Here is a 24,218-nt window from a genome sequence, read left to right as displayed (position 1 = left end):
AATCAAAATAAAGTCAGATGGGATGAGTAAGACTTTTAAAAATGTTACCATACAGTCAAATCCTTTAACATTTTCTGTCATAATGTTGACACAATGTGAAAACATTCAAAGGGCATATTTTTCCAAGGCACTATATCTCACTTAAAACACTCATCCCTCTGTGCTGCACCTATTCTTAAAGAGAAAATACATTGAAATATATAAAAGGTGGACATGAGTTGGGAGTCCAAGCTTCCTACATAACCCCTTTCCAGGCATGCACATAAGCAGTACAGCAGGAAAAAAATAACAAAAAAACAAATGAGTCACTGAAAACCAACTGAGACGCACAGTGTCACATCCTGAGAAAGAGAGAGAGAAAGAACGATGCCCTCCTCTCATTAAAGCACAGATGGATCCCTCAATCTGTTAAATGCCGGTGTGCCAAAGGACAAATGGCCACCAAATCTGAAAGGCCTCCGAGCAGAAACCTTAAGCTCTAATCGATAAAAACTGATTAGTTCAAAGAATATATATATTTTAAATATATAAGTAGCTATGTAGAGAGAGAAAGCTCTAACAGTTTGGCACAATTGAATTTTAATAGAGGCTCTTGGGTGACCTCTAGTGGCGTTACAGAGAACACCCGATGGTGTGACGTTAAACTGGCGCATACCACTGCTTAAAATCAGAGGTAAATAGGTCAAATTAAAAGTGCGAAATTGCGACTTTTGCTCTAGGTTTTGAGGACACACCAAAGCCAAAGCATTTTATAAATTCAACAGTATTTTTTTCAAATAAAACAAGAAAAGAGCCGACTTAACAGAGCCGCCATCAACGCCGTGTTTACTTGTATGTGACCGACGCAGGAAGTAGTGACACCGAAAGGCGCCTTTTCTGAGCTCATGTTGTCAGGCAAAAAAAAAAAAAAAAAAAAAAAAAAGAACTAGCTACCCGGGGATGGGAAAGGGCAAAGTTAGGCTAAGTGTAAAGAAACAACATGGCTGCTAAAAAGAAACGGACTCCAAACACACATAATGACAGCTGGGTTGTTATCGCCGCAGGTAGGCTACTAGCAAAGGAAAATAACACAACTAATCGTGCTAACTTGCCATTAAACAAAACCTACTAGTAGTTATTAAAGCTTAATAACTGTGTCTAAGGCATTAGCTTAGCTGACTTTAAGTAGTGGTGCTATTCTTAGTCTTTAAGCTAGATGAAATACATGTAAGCTTAATTAAAGAAGAACATATCCTCTAATTGCTAGCTAATGCTACGTTATGAACATACTGTTGTCATTTGCGCAGTTGCTAGATCTGTCTGTCTAGCTATCTATCTAAACAGTGATTCTTATCCCATTGTTAGTTCTTTACCTGTTGTGACTGTTTTTATTTTCTGTCCACAGACTCAGCAGTTGAAACACAGAAGCACGACTGTGATCCAGATTTTGTGAAGCTCAGGAATCCCTCTACAGGTTTTAAAGTCTTCACTGTTAATCGGATCTCTTGGTCTGCACTAATGGTTAATTTATTTCTGGTTTGTAAACCTCAAAATGATGGTTCAATCTCTTTTAGCATGAAGAATAAATATATGCTTGCCATCTGAATTAAATGAGATTATTTTTTCAAGTAATATAGCTCTTGCCATCTTTTAAGGTGTTTATATAGCCTTAAAGTAAATTCATCTTTATTGAATCTATTTCTTCCTCCCTGTTCAGTCAATGCATCAAAACAGGAAATGCACCAACCAACATTATGCACTTTGGTGCACTTTGTTTTGAGTTGAATAAAAATCTGATTAATGCAGTAATGGCGATAATCCTTGAATTCCTCAATTTCTGTTGGATTAAAACTGCTTCCTTTGTCAAATAACCTTCAGCACATTTTTTCTCTGTCATGTTGTATAGTCTTAAAAATAAACCAAACTCCTCAGAATCGGTTAAAATTGGGATCATCAGGTTGAACCTGTGAGAAAACTGGTAAGGAAAATTGGCCAGTAAAAAACCAATTGGTGAATTTTAACCTGGTTTTCTCGTGTCTGGGGTTTATGGTGAGCCATTTCTATGTTTTGATTATTATACACTAGAAAGGCCAGTGAAGACTTGTGTTTAGTTCACTGGAGGAGATGTCAAGATTTTTATTTATAAGCTCCTTGTATTTGTTAAACTATGCAATGCTTTGGGCTGCAGCCTGGTTCTATGGGAGAAAGGAAACAGGCTCAGAGCATCACAGATCCCCCATGATGCTTAACAGAGGACGTTGGGTGTTTCCTCACATCCTTTGTTTCACACGACATCCACCTGGAATTGTTGTTGCCTGAAAGCTAAATGTTTGTCTCATTTGACCACAGTTCGTAGTTCCAGTTAAAGTCCTAGTCATGTTTTGGAAATACCCCATTTTTTATGATTGTGAAGGTAGGACAGAAAACGCTTTTTCTGCCATGTCCCCCAAACTCCTTCCCAGAATAATATTTATTTTCTGGTTTTTTGAAGACAGCACAAAAATATTTGTTTGATCAGTGATTACAAGTGTTGATGAACATGCAGATTTAAAAAATGGATACAAGATAAACTCTATTTCGACAAAAAAAACAACAACAAACAAAAAAACATCCCGAGTTCCTGCATATTTCCCAAAAAGTTTTAGGGCGACTCTTTCTTTCTTTGTTTACTTCTGTTGCAAAAGTGAAATTAACACTGTTCTTCATTTTCCCTTGTTCTTGCAGACGAGGCATCTCTGTACATGCTCAGTGCTGGTGATGTACAGCTGTACGAGGTCAAGGCGTTTGAAGAAGACTTCCACTCCTGGTTTGTTGGACAGACTGTACAGAGAGGTGTGTCCCATTTCTTGTCAGCGTCAGAGTTTGACCGTCTTGTCTTTCATCAGAGTTCGACTGAAAGAGAGTAAAACAGCAAAACGACAGAAAAGCTTAATTGCACTTAAAAAACTTAAAGCATCCATTTAGAAAGAGACCATTCTCACAAGCACATATAAAAACCTAGAAGTGTTTTATAAATCCAAAACTCCTCTTTCACTTCAGTATAGAGTGCTGTAGGAAACATATTTCTCCCTCTCCACATTTCTTTTGTTTTTCGTCTTTTATCACACATTTCATACCAGCAAGCAAATCTTCATATCAGACAAAGAAAATTTCCGAATGTAGTTTCAAATGTTGATTATATTTATTAAGAAGCCAAAACGTTTCTAAACTATGTTACCCTATATGAAAATATTATTATCTTCCCTTTTAAATCATGAATTAATTGAAATCACCTAAACATAATTTGTTTGACAACATTACATAAGCAAAAAGATCTCACAAAGCAAGACACAATTCCCTGTCAGTGTTTCCCATTGTTAAATTTAACTTCTTAAAGTTTCAATACGTTTCCTCTATTCTTCTAAAAAGTTAAATAATATGTGTTGCTGTCGTTTAGCCTGTTTTTTTTTTGTTCTGGTGTTGTAAATTCATGTCTAATCCAATATTTTTTCATATTTTCTCTCTGTTTATAATCAGATGGAAAACTTCTCTTCGTAACACAGATGGACCCTCTCTATTTGATATTGCCCTATATGATTAAATCTGGCCAAGAGGTAAAGAACCACAATTTGTACATTTCTGCAAACTTATAAAATACAGGTTGATCTCAAAAGATTTAAATATCGTGAAAAGCAAAAATTTTTTGGTCACTAATTTCAGAGTGAAACTCGTTCGTTCTGTAGATCCATCACGTGAGGAGTGAAATATTTCAAGCCCTTGTTGTTTGTAATCTTGATGATTTGTGCCTTACAGATAATGAAAACTTTTAAAACAGTTTCTTGGAAAATTTGAACATTGTGAAAAAGTAAAAATTAAAAACCAATTAGCTATTTAGCTCAAAACATCTGCAAATGTTTCCGAGTCCCTAAATGGGCTCAGTCTGGGTCAGGAGACTGTGTCTTAAGTCGCACAAATGATCATAGCTTGAGAATCTTGGGGTTCACGCAGTGCCAAATCGAAGCATACTCAAAGAAAGTTAAGTGGAAGGAAAAAGTGTGGGAGAAAAATATAGCACTTTTTCACAGTGTTCTAATTTGTTGAGATGTACCTGTACATTGACACACTCAGGTGTTGAAGCGTGTTTGGTCATTTTTTCAGGATGTTTTTAATTTGAAATATTAGTCTCTGGGAAAATTCTGAAATCTTGCGCATCTAATATTTGCCACGTGTTGCACAAACATTCCCCCCTCAGTCTGATGTTCTATATTTTGTTCACTACTTTGCTATAATTTCATGCATGTGAAATGTATGTTATCTCATAAGGTGCTGATTTATTTTGCATGTAGAAACGACAGAAGCAGACATTTGTCTGACCTGTTGGCTCTATGTGAATTTTCCCCACTGCGGAACGGTACGGTATATTTCTGTTTTCTGCCACTCAGGGGAAATTCCAGCCTGTGGATCAAGTTGTTAAGGATGATGAATTTCCAGCGAGCTCCAGGCTGCTCAGCTGCATACGTTCCCTGACCAGCCTGCACCACATTGCAGAGGGAAAAGGTGAAGTTTTCTTGGAGGCAATCAACTACAATCTTAAGTTACAGCCTTTATTTTAGCTGCTCATTTAGCTGATACAAAGTGGCTGTTGTAGTAATAGCCTTTAAATTATGAAACAAACTACTCCTGCAGCCACTAACACTGCTTGGTTTTTTTCCAATTTTTCCTGAGACACTTTTTCCCCCTGGCTTTTCAGTCAACTTTTTTGTTACTTAATTGTTTTTATGTCGTTTTAAAAATCCCTCGTAAATGGACTTGACTTGTGTGCCATTTACAGAGGTCGGAAGTCTGAAGTTTCATCGCTACAGTCAAGAACGAACCCTGAACTGGTTACAAAAAAAGGTAAAGATAGTGCAGGATATTAAAGCAGCAAGAGAAAACAAAAAGCAAGTGGAAAAGTGTGAAGATGTTTAATACTTCTGCTGTAGGTGGAGAGAACGATCGTTGCCCTGAAGAAGAAGCATATCTGTGTGGGAGAAGGAGTGAAATCCACAACTTATGTCAGAGTCAAGACTGAGTCAGACAACCAGGAGGGTAAAACTGCATCGCTGTATTTCCCTTTTTAGCCGCGCTTTGCAAACGTATTCAGGCCCTACAACCTGTTATGTGTATTGTCACGTTGCGGCCACAAAACTCCAAGTAATTTACTGGGATTTTATGTGATAAACCAAGAGAAAGTGGTGCATAAATGTGAAGTAGATGTAAAATGAAGATGTGGTTTTCAAAATATTTGACAAAATATCCCACCTTTTGCTGCAGATCCAGCTGCAGGCCTTATGGGATATGTCTCCTGGCTTTGCACGTTTAACATTTTGTCAAATTTCAAGTGTTTCTGCTGATTCTCAATGGATTGGGGTTTACTTTATTGATTTTCATTTAAATATAACTAGTTTTCTTTTCATAAACTAGTTCAATTTAACTAGTTTAAATGGTACTAGTTTAATAGAACTAGTTAAACTAGTTTAGTAGAACTGGTTAAATAGTTCAACTAAACTAATAGATCTTTATGTTGGTCTATTACATAAAATTCCTATAACAGATTGAAGTTTGTGATTGTTGTGTGAAAAAAATACAAGGTATATGAATATTTTTGCAAGGCACTACCAGTGAAATGCTAATTTTGTTACACTGATAAAAAAGGAAAACTTTCATAAACTTAAATTTACTTTAGCTGCAGATGCTGATATCAACCAGTAGATGGCAGTAGTGATATATTATTTTATGGTAGCTTCATCACAGAAACAAGCCTTCAACTTTTTTCTTTGTCTTTACATCACAAACTATTTAAAGAAATCATCAGGATTTGATCGGTTATCTCTTTTCTTTTCGATACAGAAGACTACCTTCGCTATGCTCACGGTCTAATATCTGAGTACATCAGTGAAGAACTGAGCAAAGCTCTCCTTAAACACTTAGGGCAAGTTAAATTGAATGAAAAATAATATTATTTGCATTTGTTTTTGTGACTTTGTAGACAAAACTCATCTCTTTCTAAATACCACAGGTTACCAGAGCTAAAAAGTGCAAAGGAAACAGAGCCTCCATCTAAGGTATGTCGGTTTCATTGAAGAAGCTTGAAGTATTTTCTCAGCTTTTTTGTCTTGCATGCTACTAAAGCCACCGTGTACTTTCTATGAGTCTTCAACCTTTCTCTGTTTTTGCGTTCTTTAATGAACCAATCCTCCTCAGTCACTGTTTGTGTGCTTTATCCTGCGGTTTTGCGGGCTTCGGCTTGTGTCAGTGGAGCTGGCTGCGGTGGTGTTTGTGCTTTTGTGCTTCTTGTCATGAAAAGCATCTCTCACGTCCTCGTTTGGCAGAAGCGGAAACTTTCCGACAAGCCGGTGGAGGCTGGAGAAGACTACACCAAATTCAACAGTGGAGACTTTGCACGGAAAGTGAGTGCACGCGTATTAGGAAACATCCTCAGCGGATTCAAACCTCATTTATTTCATTTTAAATCCAACAGTCAGTTATTTAATTTCTTTCCAGAACCTCCAGTCATTGTGTAAATTTGCTTGTTTACTGCTTTCTTTAAGCTTTGTGTGTAGCGCAGTGGGGCTACTATCACAATTCTCTACTGTTTCCATGCTAAATAATTGAGTTGTGCTGTTACTTTATTTTTGTTTTGTCTCTTTTTTTATTCCAGCCACCCAAGAAGATGACAGCTGCTCAGAAAACTTTGGCTAAAGTGGACAAGAGTGGCATGAAGCCCATGTCTTCTTTCTTCAGCCCTAAGACCAAAGCTGAAAAGAAGTGAATGTTTTGTGCTTTTTGGATTCGTCCGACTCATGTTTTGTAATAAAGGAAAGAAAAACCTTTCCGAAAGGCTGTTTGTCTTTTTAATTGTGGGAAGGAAAAGGTATTAAGGCGAAGGGGATTTATTTTCCCAAGTAATAAATAATACACCATAATAAACTTCTTAGTGCTTTTAGACTGATAGTTTAGCTTTCAAATAGCTACAGTGGCAAGATATTCTCTACAGCGGTTGGGTATTAAAAGCATGATCTGTATAAATCATGATGTCTTTACGAAAAGTATTTACCTGCTTACAGATTGATTCTACTTTTTGCTTTTATGTCACACCTAATTGTTTCTGACCATCAAACTGGTTTAAGATAACGTGTGTAAAAACAAAAGGTTTTCAGTTGACTCAATGTATTGACCGTGTGTCAATACATTGAGTAACCCAATAAGGAACTTAAAAGGCATTTCTGATAACTAAATTAATGGTTACGTGAAACAGTGAAAGTTGTAGTCTGCCACTACCATCTTTGCTGCTCTGACGTCCTTTTCTGCAGCAGCTGTTTTTGTTTTACTCTGCTTGCAACAGAAAAGGATGCACAGCTTTCAAAATGTTTCGCTTTTTTTTTTTTTTTTTGTCTCTTTACAAAATGTTATTTCAGAGTACTTGAAGATGTTGCTTTGGGAAAACCGTGACAGGCCTTTTTGTTCTTTTCCGTGAACAGCGGGTTTTGACCTTGAAAGTTTCCCATGGATTGAAATTTTTGCCCGGTTGAAGTTATTTAACCTCGACGGAGACGAGCGAGACATTTGTAACCTTTTCCAGGCTGGTGTCAGTGAGTTTGTTTCTTGTCTGTACTTGAATTTGGGACATGAGTTGTTGCTTTTTAGATCTTTTATCCTACTTCATTGCGTCAGTTAGGTTATATTTTATTGATTTTGTAGCTTGTATTGATTTCTTGATTCTACAGGTCTCCATATTATTCAACCCTGGGCAATGAAAGTGAACTCTGCTGTCCAGAAAAATGCAGTCGATCATGGGTAAATCCTTTTTTTTTTTTGTAGAAGTTCAGATAATTTTGGGTATCTTTTTCTCCTTTAATAAAATAAATCCTCATTTAAAAAAATGTGTCTGATAAGTGCAAATAGACTCATTTGAAGCATATAAAACATTTAAAAACAGAACGGGGGGAAGTTTTTTCACAGCTTTGTACACCTAAATAAATTGACGACTAAAAATTTGGTTTATAAAATGAAAATTGAGCCCTAAGTATTTACCATATTAGAATTATGTAATAAATCTCTGGTGGGCATAAAAACACAAAAAAAAATTCAGGAAAGTCAATAATTCTGTATAGCATTTAAGCTTTCCACCTTTATTTATTCAACCTTCTTGTACAAGGCCTATTTACCTTTAGCATGGATTATTGTGCTGTATTTGAGCCGGTATGAAGCTTTTCACACAGCCGGGAGGCCTTGACCTCGCCCTCGCCGCGTCCACCTGTTAAACGAAACATTAATTCATGTAGCTGTCTCTGACATTTGAGCTTGAAAGGAAGCATTGTTGCTTTTCAAAAATCGTCTTTGACACCTCACAGAAGCACACACTCACAGGTCTGGACTTTAAACTGCAATCAGCCAAAATTCGACATTTGCCACCCTATTGAAGGTTTCTCTTGCTCAGTTCAGCTCACAAGGCATTTAGAAAGAAATGCGATGAACCAGTCGGTCAAATTGATCTCAAGATGACGGAAGAAGCTGAGAACTTTTAGAAAGAATCTACGTTAGGCCATTGCAGACCCTTCCGAGTTATTTTCTTGCTGTACAGTACAGTTAATGTAAGTAGAAGGTTAAATGATTGCAAAACGATCATGTAAAACAAATCAAATTTGCAGCTTTAATTACAGGTTCCTGTTGTCCACAGGGTTCATAACTCAAAGATTCAGTGGTGCTTGTGGTATAAATAATTACTTTGCACAAAAATATTTCTGGACCAAATTTTGTCCCTTTAGAAATTGGTCGACCAGTTTTGATTTCTTTCCTTCCTCCTGATTCTCTTTCCTTCCTGGAATTCCAGGAAGTTGCGATGTATTGATCCGGTCGTCCGAATATTTTGCGCACACTTGCAATATTTACCCATCATGTCAACTTTTCCACAAGTCTGAGAAATCACTTTAATGCTCTTTTAGTTCAGCTTAGCACTATAGGTGCACAGCCTTGTCTAGGCTGGTTTGCAGTTTTGCAGTACATTTTTCAAAACTTTATAGGGACAGTACTGTGTTTCTCAGGCACATAGTGTCATTTCATGGCATAATCAAGTATCTATGTTACCTTCAGTTGTTATTAAAAAATGCTGCTCTTTCTGAAACTTCACTTTTAGGGAGTCATCACAACATCTCCTCTATTAGCCCTTCAACAACATTTTTACCAGCATTGCTCTGAAAAGTAGCTTGTATAATGAACTCAGCAGATGCACAGTTTGACCCGTCGTTTGCTAATTGCTGCTGGCTAGTCTGAAGGAGCTGAGTGGGGTAGTTGCGGGGAAGGGCTGCTCTGTGAGTTGGAAGCTTTGAAGATTGGAAACTGCAGCTCCGAGGAGGAGATGCGCCTCGATGGCGGCACTATATCCAACCAGGCGCTGGACCTAGGGATTTATTTACACAAAGCTGTGCCAATTTTATTAAGTCAGGTTTCCTCTCAAAGTAGTTGGTTGCTTTTGATTTTATTCATCGGTATGAGAGTGAAGAGGGAAGAATCAGGGTACATTTTTTATGATTATTTATTTGTAAAAAGATCAGAAAATTGTGTATTGATTTTCTTTCCACTACATTATTATGCACTACTTTGTGTTGATCTACAAAATAAAAACCGCATGAGACAAAATGTGAAAAGGTTGAAGGGGTGTGAATACTTTTGCCAGCCACTGTGATTGCTGCAGCGTCAGTGTGTAACAGTCTTAAAAAGATGTATTGCCTGCGAAAACAATTTAGCCTGAGCTCTGTCAGCGTCACGGCAGTGCTGCTGGTTTTACGTGTCCACGTTAGCCTCACTGCTTTTTTAATTTGGGCTTAAAGCGCAGGGTCTGGAATGCACTCTCCACCACTTTGGGCAGGTGGATCGGGTTCCTCTGCAGTCGTAGTCTGCTGCTTGTGGAACCGGTCTGCTGCTGCTGCTTCTTCTTCTTCTTCTCCTTCTTTGAAGCGCTTTCCTTGGCACTATCGGGAGCTTCACTCAGTTCAGAGTCGTCTGCGACCCGCGGGACCCTCAACACCCAGTTGGAGTGAAGGTCGTGCTCGGCTGAGCTGGAGGCCACTGAGGCAGGGCAGCAGAGAGAGAAAGCACGAGATGAGACTGACAGTGGCCAACGGTTTACAGCTTTAAAGGACATAGGACACGATTTAGTTACAGGCCACTAAAACAGTTCAATTTTAATTCAATGTAAATATTTGAAGGTGCCACATTTATCGGCAACCTCAGTAAATATGGCAAAGGTTTATACAGCAGAGAAACCTTTAGATCCTCAATGGCAGGTTTGGGTTCTGCCATTGAGGAAGAACCCTGATGATGTTTGGAGGATTTTGTTATTGAGATACTGTAGGTTCAGCAGAAGAACTGGTGCAGCAGGTTAATCCTTCACTAAAATATTTTTTTTATTCAAGTTGAAGGTTAAGGAGAGAGGGATATTTGACGAATACCTTTTGCATAATCTATGTAAATTTTCCACAATCAGGGTACTTTTTATGACCTCTTGGTTCAGCTCAGACTGAAGGATTTCTAAAGGATTTAGATCTGAGAACTGAGATGGACTTTGTATTTATTGCTGCCTCTTTGCCAGGACTCCCTTGAAAAGGAGGTTTTTAATCTCAGTGGGTTTTTATGCTGATAAAATAAAAAGTCCAACAGATGCTGGTGTAAAATTTGTAGAGTTCCTGCCAGCGTATTAAAAAAAAAAAAGAAAATATTTAACTTTTCACTGAAGAGGTTTGTTGTATAGTTAGATATGTTCAAAAGTAAAAAAAAACCCAATATATATATATATGTATATATATATATCCCAAACCTGTGAACCAAATATCATTACCTGTTCCAGGTTCAATCCAAAACACAGACAAAACAAAGAACTATAGAAAAAAGCTATAGCAACACTAACTTTGACCTAACTTGTAAATAATATAAAAGCAACGATAAAATAAGGAAATTGTTGAGTTGTGCTATTGCCGTGGATAACAAGATTTTTCAGGTATTCATAATAAATTCCTTCAGATTTATTTTCAACAACAAAAGCTTCAGTGAGGCAAGGTAGCACATCTAGAAAATAAGCCTGCCTCACAGATCTGGAGCCATGTTTGTTTCTTCCAAATTATGCACACAGGTCTCATTACTAATCAAAGAATGTCTGACCTTGATGTATTCTCTTTATTTATCAGGATTATGAATAATACCTTCAGTTTTCTTGCAAAAACAATTGTGTTTGAATATTCCACCACAAGGCATTTGAAATTGCTCAGTTCTCGGATACGCAACCATAGTGTCTGATACAGTATAAGAAATTACAGATATGTAAATCTTGGGGGCAATATTTTACTGACAGTAATTTGTTTTCTGAGGATAAAATATGAAACATACACTGTGAAGGTAAAAAAAAAAACAAAGACACACACACAGAAGAAAAGGGGTTTAAAATTATGCCCGATTTGCTTTTGAAATCCATATTGTGACCCGAATAAATTGGCTTGTTTCGCCTTATTGTTAAGATGTCAAAAATATTTATTAAAATCTATGTTTTTGCACTTTGCATGTACATATATCAGACTGCTCAGTGCACTTAAAGGAACATTTCAAGTAAACTCACATTGCAGGAATGCCTTTATGTAATTGCACATTGAATTCACAGGGACAAGCCTGTTGTAAAACTGCAGGCACACACAATGCAGAGAACGGTTCGTCCCTCAAGTTGACCTCCATTATGTGAATGCACGTATTTCCACATTAATGTGAACATTTGTCTGCTTGGACACACTATCAGTTCGTGTCTCATTATTAGAAATACACTGGGTCAACCCAATTAAAAAAAACTCTGTAGTCTTAACTGCAAAATCAGAAACATTGAGCACGTACAAATTTGATTTTATTTCTAAAACTTGTTTCTTTGTCACCGCTCACATTCAGAATTCACAGAATGGTCTCACTAATTCAGAGGATCGGCCTCTCTCTTGCTCACCTATGAAGTCTACGTCTGCGTGGCCGTCGTCCTTGTAGGGTTTACGCAGAGGTTCGCTGTCACAGCTGGCGATAACCTCATCAAAGAACTGCAGCGTGTCCTCCTCTGTGGGGACCGGAGGCGTGGATGGTTTGGGTCTTAATATCTGTGGTTGACAGAAGAAGAATAATTGACTTTTTCTTTCAATACACAGGTGTTCATACTTGAATTTTAACATGTTATAATGACAAATTTTAATGCATTTCATTGGGATTTTATGCAATAGAGCAAAACAAAATAGTGTGTAATTTTTTGAAGTATAATGGGAAAAGGTTCATGGTTTACAACAGAAAACGAGAAAAGTATCTTTATGCAAATAAAATCTAGTGAAACTACTTGCTTTCAAAAGCCTCTAACTAATAAATAGAGTCCACATGTGTGTAATTTACTCTTTGACATTTTTTAAGTTAAAAAACTTTTTATTTTTAATTTTCCTTCTATTTCACAACAAAATGTTTAGGTGCTGATCTTTCTCAACAATCCTCAATCAAAGCCATCACAGTTTGTGGTTAGAAGACGATAAGCGCCAATATGGAGTACCAATACTTCTGCCCATCTTACCGGTTCCTCCGTCTTTGGAGGTGGGGGTGCGGGTTTCCTCTTCGGACACGCTGCAGTCTTGGCATCGTTGCTCTTCAGGTCGCTAACACTTCTAGTGTACTGCCTCCTGAGAGCCACCAGAGCCTCCAGGTACTCCAGACAGTTCTGGTTTTGGGAGTACAGCCAAATCCTGTCCTCTTGCCTCTGGTAATAGTACAGAGTCGACTCGATGCTCACGCTGCTCTTGCTCCGCGTCAGGGTTGACCCCTCGGAAGAGCGACTTCTCTCCCCCACCACCAGCATGGAGGTGCTGCGGACCAGTCGGACCGTGCAGGCGCTGTGGTAGTCGCCGTGAAGCCCACCATCACCTCGGCCTCTGTTTCCATGATGGTTGGGTCGGAACACATTATTGAGCTTCTTGAACATCCCTCTAAAAGGACTCTTACATGCTTACAGACCTGCTCTTATGTACCTCAATTTGTCTGCGTCTTCTCTCCTTGTTTCAAGACATTGTGAATCCTCCAAGAAGACAAGCCAATAAAGCTTCTTGCTAACTCTGACTGAGCTGTTTCCTGGGGCCAGTCTCTGTCTGGGGTGCTGAAGCAGCCAAACGAAAAGCAGATCTGAAAACAGGTGTCTAACTTGATCTCGGCGTGTCTTCAATGTTATCGGATGTTGCTCAGCAACACTGCTGCGGAGTCGGGTTGGTAACTCTACACTTGGTGTTATCGTTACACTGAGCTGCTGCACGCCTGGCAGGTATCATTACCAGCAGCAGACTGAGACATAAACTAGGCAAGACTTCAGATCTTGACTTCGATCACATGAATCCATCTGTTTATAAACATGCATTATAGGTCAGAGGATAATCAAAACTTCACTCAATATAGAATAAACTCCTTGGAAGTTTTGATCAATTTTCCATTTACAATTTGGAGATCAATATGTATAAAGTTTATCTATACAGCTTGTCCTAATTGTTTCCACAAACTTTAAAATTTAGGTGATGCTACTTATGTATAGTGTTACCTCAATTAATAATAAAGCATTTCCTCTTGATTTGATTGGCTGCTGTTGCTGGGCTCCTCCATCCCCAGCAGAGGAAGTATGTAAGACGCTTAGCTGATACTGATACACATGTAAAGAGGGGGCTTTTATGTTTGGAAAAACCCCACAGGCTGACAGGATCAGTCACTTTCACTGGGTAACTAATATCTACCTAATGATGTTCTGGTGAGACACTCAATATTTGGATTTTGGGGTTTGGAGGCTTCAGTTGAATCATTTTTTCCCCCCAAGGGCCATGCCACAAATAACTTGAAATATTTTTAAAAAGAGAATTTGAGGCACAAAGTTGAATTTGTTCAAAGTTGGGGTCATCTGCTCAAATAGAGAAATGTTCACGTCCCTTAACAACTTGAACTACAATCACTTACTGGTAGCTAGCAAAAGGTTTATGCTTTATACCAGTTCTTTTCTTTTGTAAGATGGATTTAAATTGAGTGGCTTGATATGTCAATAAGGTTTATGTCTTTTTTTTTTTTTTTGACACCTAATTTGTCCATTGAAACCAGCTGTGAAGTGTGTTTGTGATCAATATTCTCATCCAGTCATCCAGTTATATCCAAACTTAAACCATCTGACACAAACTTTCTCCACTGGATGAAACAAACTGTTCAGAACATACAGACATAAACACGTTACTAAACAGCGTTAATGGAGAAGGAAACTTTAAACCTCTGAATTTTAAAGAAATTTGAGATGATGCTACGAGCTGTAAAAACCAACCATCCAGATTTACCTTGGAATCGTTAGCCGCCTTTTTAGAAAAACAAAAAGAGGAATTGGTGTCCACCAGCTCTCACTTCGTGATAATATCTGTTAAATTAGACTTTCTTCTGCTTTTAAACACCTGTTTCCTTTGCATAGGAACAGAACATCTGCGGGTTTTTTTACAGCGCATATGTTTGCTGATTTCTTTGACAGAAGCTTTAACTTTTGATGATGCAAAACCAAATGCATAGATAGGAACACAAGTCACAAATAGAAAACAACAAGAAGCTATTAAAGAGCATCGTGGGTCAACATCAATGTTAAGCCTACATAATTTAGAGAGATTTTGAGTTGAGAGTTGCGCTGAAGCCAGATTTCTGGAAGTGAGATGTGAGAGAAAGACGCTAGCCGTCCCACTTCCTCTAACAGATTGTATAAAACAGCATTCACATACATGCAGACTTAATTACACTGACTGGGAAGAACATTAAGTTTATAGAAATGTCCAATACTTATTTTGTAAACATCTGAAATTTTAAAAACCTGCTGCACGATTCAAGAGAAAAAAAAGGACATCATCATCTAGGATTAGAACGCCAAAGCAGATTTCCAGATTGGAAGTTTGATTCTGGTTCAAGGTAGGAAGATGTATGATTCTGATATTTTTGTTGCTATTGCTGACATTGTACTCATTTTAACTTTAACATTTTAAAGGTTAAAGATTGTCTCTGCTGGAGCAATGATGATTTATTTATATTTCTGTGAATGGGCTTTTCACAAAAATATATTTGATATATTTAAGTCAGAAATATATTTCATTTACGAAAGTACTCATACCCACTGAACTTATCAAATTTTTATCATGGTTCAAATCAACTTTTTTCCATTTTATTGGATTTTTATGTGACTGGTCAACACAAAGTAGTACGTAATTATTAGGTGGATTGTTTTCTAACTGTTTGCATATAAAAATCTGTATTGTAGCATGTATTTAGCATCCTTTACTCCATTACCCCTAAATAACGAGATTTAAATATAAAATTTTTCATCTAATTTTTCCATGCATGATGATGCCACCACCATGTTTTACTATTCAGATGTTTTCATATTGTAGTCAAGAGTCCCTAATCAGAAATCAAGACTGCGAATGAGGCGGGACAGAAACCGAGACCAAACCAATGAAACATTTCTTGCTGCTGCCAATGTTTAAAAAAAAAAAAAAAAAAAACTAACCATGGCACACTTAGCAGCCTAACCCTAACAGGGCTCCTCTCTCACTGGTAGCACTAGCTTACTTATATTTCAGTTTCTTCTACATCCTCAATATTGAGGTGAACAAAAAACTGAACAGACAAACCGAACAACACTGTGTTAAATGTTACTGACGCCGCATCTGCTGCAGACAGAGTGAGAGGAGGAAATTACTCACTTAGCGTTCTTTCCTTCTGATTGCTGCATAGACAGAAAAATATCTATTTATTCACATTGGAAAGTGTTGTCAGGGCTGCGCAGCACTGTTGCCTTGCAGCAAGAAGGTCCTGGGTTTGATTCTCAGCCCGAGGTCTTTCTGCACGGAGTTTGCATGTTCTCCCTGTGCATGCGTGGGTTCTCTCCGGCTTCCTCCCACAGTCCAAAAACATGACTGTCAGGTTAATTGGTCTTTCTAAATTCTCCCTAGGTGTGTGTGTGTGTGTGCATGGTTGTTTGTCATCTCTGTCTCTGTGTTGCCCTGCGACAGACTGGCGACCTGTCCAGGTGACCCCGCCTCTCGCCTGGAACGTCAGCTGGAGATAGGCACCAGCACCTCCTGACCCCACTAGGGACAAGGATGTACAGAAAATGGATTGATGGAAAGTGTTTTCTCAGGTCTTTCATCTACTCATCCTTTGCCTGCAGGGGTCTTTATATCAAGACCTGTATGAAGTTTCACAAAACTACTTAGGTCTCTCTTAATCTCCTCTACAGCTTTGTCCCTGACCTATGTTTTGGTCACTGTGACCCTCTATCCAGGCCATTACAGAAAAGCTTCTGGTTAAAGCGTGATATAATGTAAAAAGATTCACAGAGTATTTTGAAGACACAGCAGATGCTGAACGTTTTCCTTTTAGTCCTTTAGTTGTACCATATTTCAGACTGTATTTAAAGCAAACTGCTGATAAAAGATTGAGGTTTTTCGCTTCCATCTCAGAGTATTTATAATTTTTTTTCCAGTGATGCTGTGTGAAGGGAGACTGCTGAGCATGACCTACGGTGAGATGGAGGAGATGGACTCGCTGCCTCCTCCTCAGACTTTCCATCGTGCTGGTGGGCGACCTAGAACCTCCCTAACACCCAGCACCTCTGACCCCTCTTCGCTCATTTCCTACAACTCCTTGAAGGAAACGGGAGACACAGAGAGCCTGAGGGCTTCAGTCGACCTGTACATCTCTCCCCTTTCAACCTCATCATATCTCCAGGGAGTCTATATGGGGAGTCAAATATCTGCAGACATGAAAATTCCTGCCCAAACTCACCGTGATGGGGGTGACACTGCCCTCTTGGTTCCCTCTTTCTGCCAGACCATCTATGAAAACTACAGCGACCTCCATATCGGAGGGGAGCAGGTGCTGCCTCTGTCAGCCAACGACACCGATTTGAGGGTATGTGCTGAAGCGCAGGCTGTGAGGCCTTTCCTACAGTCCTGCGATGTCCCACTGGCGGTGGAGGACTCTCCTCCAGGAGAGCGAGGTCTGCCCAACCTGCTCAGGAGGGGATCCAACCACTGGAGACAGGCGAGCGGCCGCGATCGCAGCTTTTTGTTCCAGAGTCACGAGGGTCCCTTCTCCAATTCCCTTCTGAATCATTACCTGGAGCAGAAGCTCTTGGATCTGTACCAGCAGTACATGATGGAGAACATGGCGAGGGAGGGAGTTCCCGGTCCAGATGACGGTGCCATTTGCCCACTGCTGGGTTCAGAGCTTGTTCTGTCCAGCATTGACCAGATCACCCAACAGCTCAGCCGGGAGGGCAACCTGGAGGCCGGCCTGGCCAAGGACATGGTTCTGAGCTGCTTGCTGAGGGTGGCCAGCGACCTGCAGTCGGGTGAGATCAGCACGCCTTGCCTGCAGATTTCAACCGAGGCCTCCGGGGAGCAGCTCACAGAGAGTGCACAAGAATAACCACAAAGCTTAAAAGCTCACTTTCTGTTCTCCTTTACAACTAAGTTTGATTATTGCTGTTCTGGAGAGTGAAAACCTAGAATAGATGTCGATAAGCAGCTTTCCATGTGTTGCTTTTGTCTTTCTGTCAATAAATCTAAAATGAAAACTAAAACTGGAGTTTCCCCTTTAATCGAACTGATCAACACAGCATATACACCCCACCTTCAATTAAAGCTGCAACTGTTTAATATAATCAAACTGTAAAACGATGCAATGTGAGGTGAAGTAAAGCTAAACATAGCCTCCACCCTCATGTCCAACTAATTACTTAAAGCCATGTATTCAGTTGTCTGATCACTAAATAGCAAGTGTTGCACAGCCTTGCTTCAACTGGCCTTCGCTCTTTGAAACAATGAGCGGCATTGAAAAAAACTGTGCATTATTTACATTTTGTAAAAAAACTTGCAATTAGGCATAAAACTTTAACAAACAGAAAAATGAAAGAAACAAGTTACTGGGCCTCAAAGGCATCTTGTGCATATGCGTCAGCATGAATTGCCATGCATCAAACATAATAACATTACTATAATATCACAACAAAAGTGTTGAAAAGGTATTCATGATAAAATAAATGTTTCCATAAGTATATGCAGTTAAACCCCTGACTATTTGTGATTTAGTATTTGTGGATTTTGTGGATTCAAGTATTTTTCAGTGATGTGTTAATCAAAATTTTAGAAATCCACCTATTCAAGGATTTTTCCAGAGCACATTGAAAATATTCAAAAGGAAAGGCAAATTATTAAGCAGAAATGCCTAGGCCCAAAGCTACTTGACATGCTTTCACCTGGAGTTTGCAAAGTTGCCAATCCAGAAGTGCCAATATTTTCTTTGGGGCTGATTGGCTGTACATCTGAGAGTGGTGCCAAGACGGTTTCCACGTGTTTGAACTTCCAAAATAGGAAGTTATAAGGGCTTTTAGATCAGGGGTCTAAAGTATTCACCGATTTATTCAGTGGCGGTTGTGGTCCCTACGCCTTGCAAACACTGGTGGTCCACTGGATATTCTTTTTTTTTTTTGCCTAACGATTGTTTTTATGAGTTTGATTGCATCCATTATCTTTTGCTCAATAAAGACTCAGGTTGCAGAGGCAGATTAAGCAGAGAGGCCCAGACTTCCCTCCCTCTCTCTCACTTGGGGCAGTTCCTGTGGGGGAACCCCAAAGCGTTCCCTGGCCAGGTGGGAAACATAATCCTGCTCTGGTTCAGCCTCTGGGTCTCGTATTGGTGGGATGTGCCAGGAACACCATGGAGGCGTCCAGGAAGCATCTTAACTGCACTGTATTTTCTTACAAGATAAATCTGATGGTTTGATGATGAAGTGTATGATACAGCTCTGATAAAAAAAATTATAAATACTAATTATTGGAATCAATATTCTCTTGTGACTGAGGATACAGCAAGTAAGTTGATTTAAAAAAAAAAACATGAATTGGCTGCTCAAGTTTGCATTTATTGTAGATTTTCCAAATTCACATAGATACAAATATACGCATACAGGCTAATAATAAACTCACTGCCCCACAAATATTGAGATAAATGTGCAATGGCAAGTTGCTCAGAAACAACAAATTTTCTGTAATCAACAAGGTCCTGGTACTGTTTATTTTTTGTTTTAATAGATATTCTACTCCTCTTATCATGGTAATGCACATTTAAATATTTTGGTTTTCTGGCACAACAAAGAGATATAAATAAAGACTAAAAGTTAATACAAAAAGAAAAAAAACCCTGTTTATCTATAAATACCTTCAAAGTTGACCAAATGTGCTGCTTTCCATATAGACAAGCCAAATGCCTCCCAGAAAACATTTTTATGGTCAGATGAAACAAAGATTAACCACAACAACAAGCAGAAAGTTTGGGTCAAGGTTAGGTTTCCAAACCAAGAGCACTGATCTGAACTGCTGATTAAAGAAACGATGAAATCCAAATGGGGGATATTTTATTTTAAATATTTTACGTATTTTTTTTATTTATCTTTGCTTGATTTCTGGCTGGTTCGTTTGGAAATTGCCTAAATAAAAGTCGTGATAATTTTAAAAGGAAAAAAATAACAGCTTTGTGGAGGATTATTCACTTTTTATAAACATTAAAACAAAAAGTTGGCCAATGCACAACCAGTCTAATGTTTTGTTTGAACAGATTATTTATTTTTATGCACAGCTTTAAAAAAATCAGTAATTTCAGCTGCGAGGTAAGTAAAACGTTTGAGCGATAGCTCATCAAGAACATCACTATTTGCTCGAGTTGTGCTAAAAATACTATCTGATCCACAGTGTGTGATTCAGTTCTGACATTATTATGCTTTTTCATGGAGTCAGGACTCAAAAATATTGTTGAAATGTATCACTTTACCCCTCTATATCCATTTGTGTGTGTATGACTGTCTACCTAGATTAAGAAAGTTTACCAAACATTTTTTCAGAGCTTTCTCATTTTCCATAAACTTTGAATCACTCATGACTTCCCAGTAAACTCTGCAGTTTAGTAAACAGTCACAAGGGGGGAGCATTATCACCTTACTTATTAAGCCTCATGACTATGACAAACACCCTCTGCTTCTTCTTTTATTCCTCCTCCTCTATCAGCTGCCATCCATTCATCCGGTTAATGCTCCTTATCTTCTGTCGGCGTCTACTCAGAGACTATGATGTCATCCGGGCCGGGCAGTAAATCTGGAGCATGCAGGCAGTCAGGATCTGCCAGAGTTTTACAGTGTTTGTGATACTGGCATACATTTGAGATTGGCAATATCTAAGGCGTGGGAACATATCTGGGGAAAACGTTGCACAAATTGCACAAATGAGACTCTCAGCGGGGGCCGCAAGCCAGCACATCTGCGCGTTAAAAGTGACATTTACTCCTCCCAACTCTGTTTAAAGTGCTTTTGAGGGACTTGCAACCCTATTCCAACTCGGTTTGGCCGTGGCCTTCTGGAGTCGGTGTTTGATCAGCTTCCTTGTTTCCTGTCCAAACAAAAAGCCCGCGGGAGGAAACTCTGTTTACCGAGCCGAGCCGTGTGAAGTCTCAAGGCTGCAAAGACACATGTTTGGTATTTCTGCTTCCATCCGGATTGAGCATTCCAGGTAAATGTTAAAAAGAGCCGGGTCCTTACAGATCTAAACACAAATGTTCAGATATAAATATGATTCACCCAATGCCAAACCGAGCACATTCAAATAAACTGATTTCCGCAGACCTTGGGCAAATGAAAAGCAGACAGGCTGTTTACCAGAATTGTTTAAAAGGGCTGAAGGTAACGCTGCATGCACCAGAGTTTCTCCCTGCATTTATTCACGAAACCCCAACCTCAGTGTTGGCAAATGAAGCAAATTCTATTCAAAGGAGTTTCATTCTCAACAAGTTGTTTATGTAAACTAAACAAAGGTCAAGGGCAAAGGTCTGAAATGATTAGCATTTTAGTAACTGTTCTTTCAAATAATAAAAACCCTTCGCCAAGTGGCAAAGGAGAGGCTGTGACAGAAGAGCAGGGACAGAGACTGAAAATATAAAAAGCAAGGTGGAATGATCCATAGACAAAAAAAAATCTCTCTAATCATCTTAGCAGTGAAACTAGAAGGGAGGCCAAAACACTGGAGTGTCTTTCATCGGTTCATAAAGCAATTTCCTCGTCACAAAGACTTTTTAACACAGAGGGCAGCGGAGGCAAGGCCGCAAGATTTTACATCAAAACCAAGGCCTGGATACACTCTCACTATTGTGACTTTAATTCAGGTACAACTCTGTGATTTGATTTAAATTAGAAAAGCTTTTACTCTGTAGGCTTGATCATGCGTTCTGACTGTGAAAACAGAAAAACCCTGACAGATTTCAGACCTGATCTTTTACACTTCTTACATTATTAGGCATTAATACATGCAAATGTGTGTATCAATGTTTAATGTCTTTAGAAAAGATGGAAATGTGCAAGCCTTACTCATTCAAAAAACACTTCCCTCTAGGCCACATTTCGCAGGCTCTAAGCCACTTGATGGGATTTACATTTGCTCAGAAGCTGTCGCTTTTCTCCTGTTTTCCATGCCTGGCCTTGAGTGAACGTCCTTTGTTTTCAGATTAAATCTACTAGAGTGACCTAATGTCCCAGTGGCAGCGCGCCGGAACATTTAACGACATCCCCGTTCTGTATCTTACTGATTGACACTAAGACACATAGGTGGTGGAACAGGAGAACGCACATTTCCCGGTCAGTTAGCCTCTCAAGGTTGCAGGGAGCCTGCAGCGGAGCGGCTGACCTTGGTGCAGCCGGAGCAGACGGAGAGAGACCTTGAGAGACAGCGGAGCGGCAGGATCTGGGCTCTCAAGGAGCTGGGAAACATAATGTGTTCGTGTTTGACTATATATCACAGCACACTGCAGCCATATGAATGCGGATGGCAACAGGATGGGAAAAAATATATAAATTTTATTCACATGGACCTTACTGAACAAAAACCCCTTGCAAAACAAATATAAAAAATTACATATTTTAGTAAAAGAAGCATATAGTTTTCAACTGCAAAGTTTGAGTTGATTTTTATTATTTTATCTCATTTAATTTTCTGCAAAGACCCTATGCAAATTATATTGAAACAAAATATTGAAGGTGACAGTACAAAAACAAAACAACAACAAAGAAACCAGAGAGCTATATATACACTGAGGAATACGTGATGAGTGAAATTGGACGCAGGTGAGGAAATCAGGTGATTGGGAAAATCTCAGTAATTGAAGAAACAGGCAGGCTGCAGATGAAAACAGGCAGAAAAATGAAACATAAACACTTAAAGGCTCAAACTAGAATCAAATAGAACAAAATCTAAAAGCAAAAGAACTGAACATAAAAAATAAACGAGGGAACAGAATACAAAAGAACTAACATATGTGGGAAGATCTTAAAAGTTACAATCATGAACTGAATGGTTAGAACTGATGATAGAAACATAAATGAAGCCCAAAGCTCAAACAATCACAGGTACTAAAACATTTTGGTTTGATTTCCAACATAAAGCATCTGGAATACCTTTGGCCTCCTGTAATTTTGTGCACTTTACACATTTACAGTCAAATTGTTTTGTCGTTTTGAACAATGTCTGGTGCAACTCATTTAAAGAAGGAAGGACGGTCGGAGTTAGTGCTAGATTGAAGTTGAAGGATATGACTACATTTTACAGTTTGAATGCATTTATCTGTGAAAGAACATAAAGTTTATTGCTGATTTTTTTTCCCCAGAAATTATGAGTTGTTCTTTTCATTCAAGATGATCACAAAAAGCTCAATATTTCATAAGCAGTAGAGACGTAAGTAGCAAAAGAACTCAGCACAAACTACATAACCAGGTAAATAAAATATGAAAAGTAAGAACAAGATACTTAAGTTTTCCACCGTTACGTCAGCAGCAAATATATTTCTGTGAAAATGGAATGTTGGCTTTTGCGTTTGTTTTGCACGTAATAATGTGTCAAGATTTGTTGTGTTGCTCAATCACGTCAATTTACTCAGTCTCACCAATTCTTCAACTATTCTCTCCAACCCCTGTGAAATTCCTCAGAAAGCAGCAGACAATGAACCACGCTGATTGGAATAAAAACTAATTCTCCACTGTGTGAAGTTCTGCACTCTGGTTAACAATACAACACTCCACAAAAAAAGTTATTCAAAGAGAAAGACAGCAAAGAGAAGCTGGGATTTGAGATTCAAAAGTATCAGAGTAATTTTTTCCCCCCTTTGTTTGGTTAATTAGATCTAGTTTAAATCAATGAAGGAACACAAGGTCTGTTATTGCTGGTACTTACCTTTTATTGAGCACCATAGTTGCCATGACTCATTAGGAAGAAAAGCCTTGTCTCCTAATTGTATTATGTGCGCAGTCCATATAAACAGTTTTTATTTACCTGATTTTTATTTTTATTTTTTACAGAGAACTTATTCACTTTCAAAAATGCAAGCTTTATATGGAAGGAGAAATATTTTGTTAATTCAGTTAATTCGGTTCAATTCAGTCCAAATAAATTAAGAATACTTTAGAAATTCCAAAGGTACATTTAAAATGTATATATATATATATATATATATATATATATATATATATGTATGATGTTTCTTTTCTTAGCATTCTTTAACTTGCCTATTAATGCTTAAAAATGCTTGTAGAAGAAAACAGATGCCGCATTTCATCTTAGCCTTGAAGAAGCCTTGGCTAGTTTACTGAAGAGGCAATGCAGAAATATATAAAAACAATGAAAATAATAAAAGCTCACATTCCCTTTTGCGTCTAATTGAAAATCAAACAACAATGTAAAAAAGCAAAGAATCACACACATGCAAACACACGCACATACATTTGCAAAGACTAAATCTGTGTGTGGGAGTCTCTTCTTTTATTTTCATTTATGTCACACATTTTAAATGATAATGTAAAATAAATAAAGGAAAGTCATTAGTAGAAAAATAAATGGAATGTTTTGATCTTGTGGTTCTTTTTACGTTTGATGCAAAATAAGTGAAAATTAACTTCTGATATTGTTCAGGTTTTATCATTAGTGGAACAAGCCAAACTGTATTTATATTAACCATGTAGAGGGATTTATTTTGGATCTATAACTAAAGGACTCTGTCTGTCTGTGGGTTTTAATTTCCAGGCTGATCTGTGCACAGTATGATGTTTTTTTTTTTTTTTAAATGTCTGAGTG

At 38.4% G+C, this 24,218-nt stretch overlaps 3 protein-coding genes across 7 annotated transcripts; 2 read left to right on the top strand and 1 right to left on the bottom strand.

Moving 5' to 3' along the window:
* Positions 1-820: 820 nt before the first annotated feature.
* On the top strand, positions 821-6,832 carry rnaseh2b (ribonuclease H2, subunit B). 3 transcript variants are annotated; one of them, XM_032568214.1, is made up of 11 exons: positions 821-1,043; positions 1,385-1,453; positions 2,704-2,811; positions 3,496-3,572; positions 4,401-4,515; positions 4,790-4,854; positions 4,941-5,046; positions 5,848-5,929; positions 6,017-6,062; positions 6,330-6,407; positions 6,659-6,830. In XM_032568214.1, the coding sequence occupies exons 1-11, from the start codon at positions 980-982 to the stop codon at positions 6,767-6,769; spliced, it is 921 nt and encodes a 306-aa protein (XP_032424105.1). In that variant the 5' UTR covers positions 821-979; the 3' UTR covers positions 6,770-6,830. The 3 variants fall into 3 exon arrangements, with proteins under 3 accessions (XP_032424105.1, XP_032424104.1, XP_032424106.1); XM_032568213.1 differs by having other exon boundaries at positions 6,254-6,407; XM_032568215.1 differs by lacking the exon at positions 6,330-6,407 and having other exon boundaries at positions 6,659-6,832.
* A 107-nt stretch (positions 6,833-6,939) lies between these two features.
* Positions 6,940-23,427, top strand: LOC116723375 (protein CXorf21). Of its 3 annotated transcripts, XM_032568210.1 has the most exons (3): positions 6,940-7,589; positions 7,725-7,794; positions 16,538-23,427. In XM_032568210.1, the coding sequence occupies exons 2-3, from the start codon at positions 7,779-7,781 to the stop codon at positions 17,482-17,484; spliced, it is 963 nt and encodes a 320-aa protein (XP_032424101.1). In that variant the 5' UTR covers positions 6,940-7,589; positions 7,725-7,778; the 3' UTR covers positions 17,485-23,427. The 3 variants fall into 3 exon arrangements, with proteins under 3 accessions (XP_032424101.1, XP_032424100.1, XP_032424103.1); XM_032568209.1 differs by having other exon boundaries at positions 6,940-7,794; XM_032568212.1 differs by lacking the exons at positions 6,940-7,589; positions 7,725-7,794 and adding an exon at positions 14,242-14,964.
* Positions 9,256-13,135, bottom strand: c9h13orf42 (chromosome 9 C13orf42 homolog). The gene is made up of 3 exons (XM_032568216.1): positions 12,575-13,135; positions 11,975-12,119; positions 9,256-10,065 (listed from the first exon to the last, which is right to left on the bottom strand). The coding sequence occupies exons 1-3, from the start codon at positions 12,977-12,979 to the stop codon at positions 9,800-9,802; spliced, it is 816 nt and encodes a 271-aa protein (XP_032424107.1). The 5' UTR covers positions 12,980-13,135; the 3' UTR covers positions 9,256-9,799.
* Positions 23,428-24,218: the final 791 nt, after the last annotated feature.

Source organism: Xiphophorus hellerii, chromosome 7 (genome assembly GCF_003331165.1).
Source record: "Xiphophorus hellerii strain 12219 chromosome 7, Xiphophorus_hellerii-4.1, whole genome shotgun sequence".
NCBI classification, from domain to species: Eukaryota; Metazoa; Chordata; class Actinopteri; order Cyprinodontiformes; family Poeciliidae; genus Xiphophorus; species Xiphophorus hellerii.
The sequence above is the reverse complement of the archived record's forward strand: the minus strand, read 5'-3'. Positions and strand labels throughout refer to the sequence as shown.

What these genes read in the sequence shown, in the direction of transcription:
- rnaseh2b (XM_032568213.1), top strand. Translation starts at nt 980, where the DNA reads ATGGCTGCTAAAAAGAAACGGACTCCAAACACACATAATGACAGCTGG. An exon ending in CCACATTGCAGAGGGAAAAG is followed by an intron (nt 4,516 to 4,789) that starts GTGAAGTTTTCT and finishes TGCCATTTACAG; the next exon opens with AGGTCGGAAGTCTGAAGTTT. An exon ending in AAACAGAGCCTCCATCTAAG is followed by an intron (nt 6,063 to 6,253) that starts GTATGTCGGTTT and finishes GGCTTGTGTCAG; the next exon opens with TGGAGCTGGCTGCGGTGGTG.
- c9h13orf42 (XM_032568216.1), bottom strand. Translation starts at nt 12,979, where the DNA reads ATGTTCAAGAAGCTCAATAATGTGTTCCGACCCAACCATCATGGAAAC. An exon ending in CTCCAAAGACGGAGGAACCG is followed by an intron (nt 12,120 to 12,574) that starts GTAAGATGGGCA and finishes TGTCAACCACAG; the next exon opens with ATATTAAGACCCAAACCATC. An exon ending in CGCAGACGTAGACTTCATAG is followed by an intron (nt 10,066 to 11,974) that starts GTGAGCAAGAGA and finishes GCCCTGCCTCAG; the next exon opens with TGGCCTCCAGCTCAGCCGAG.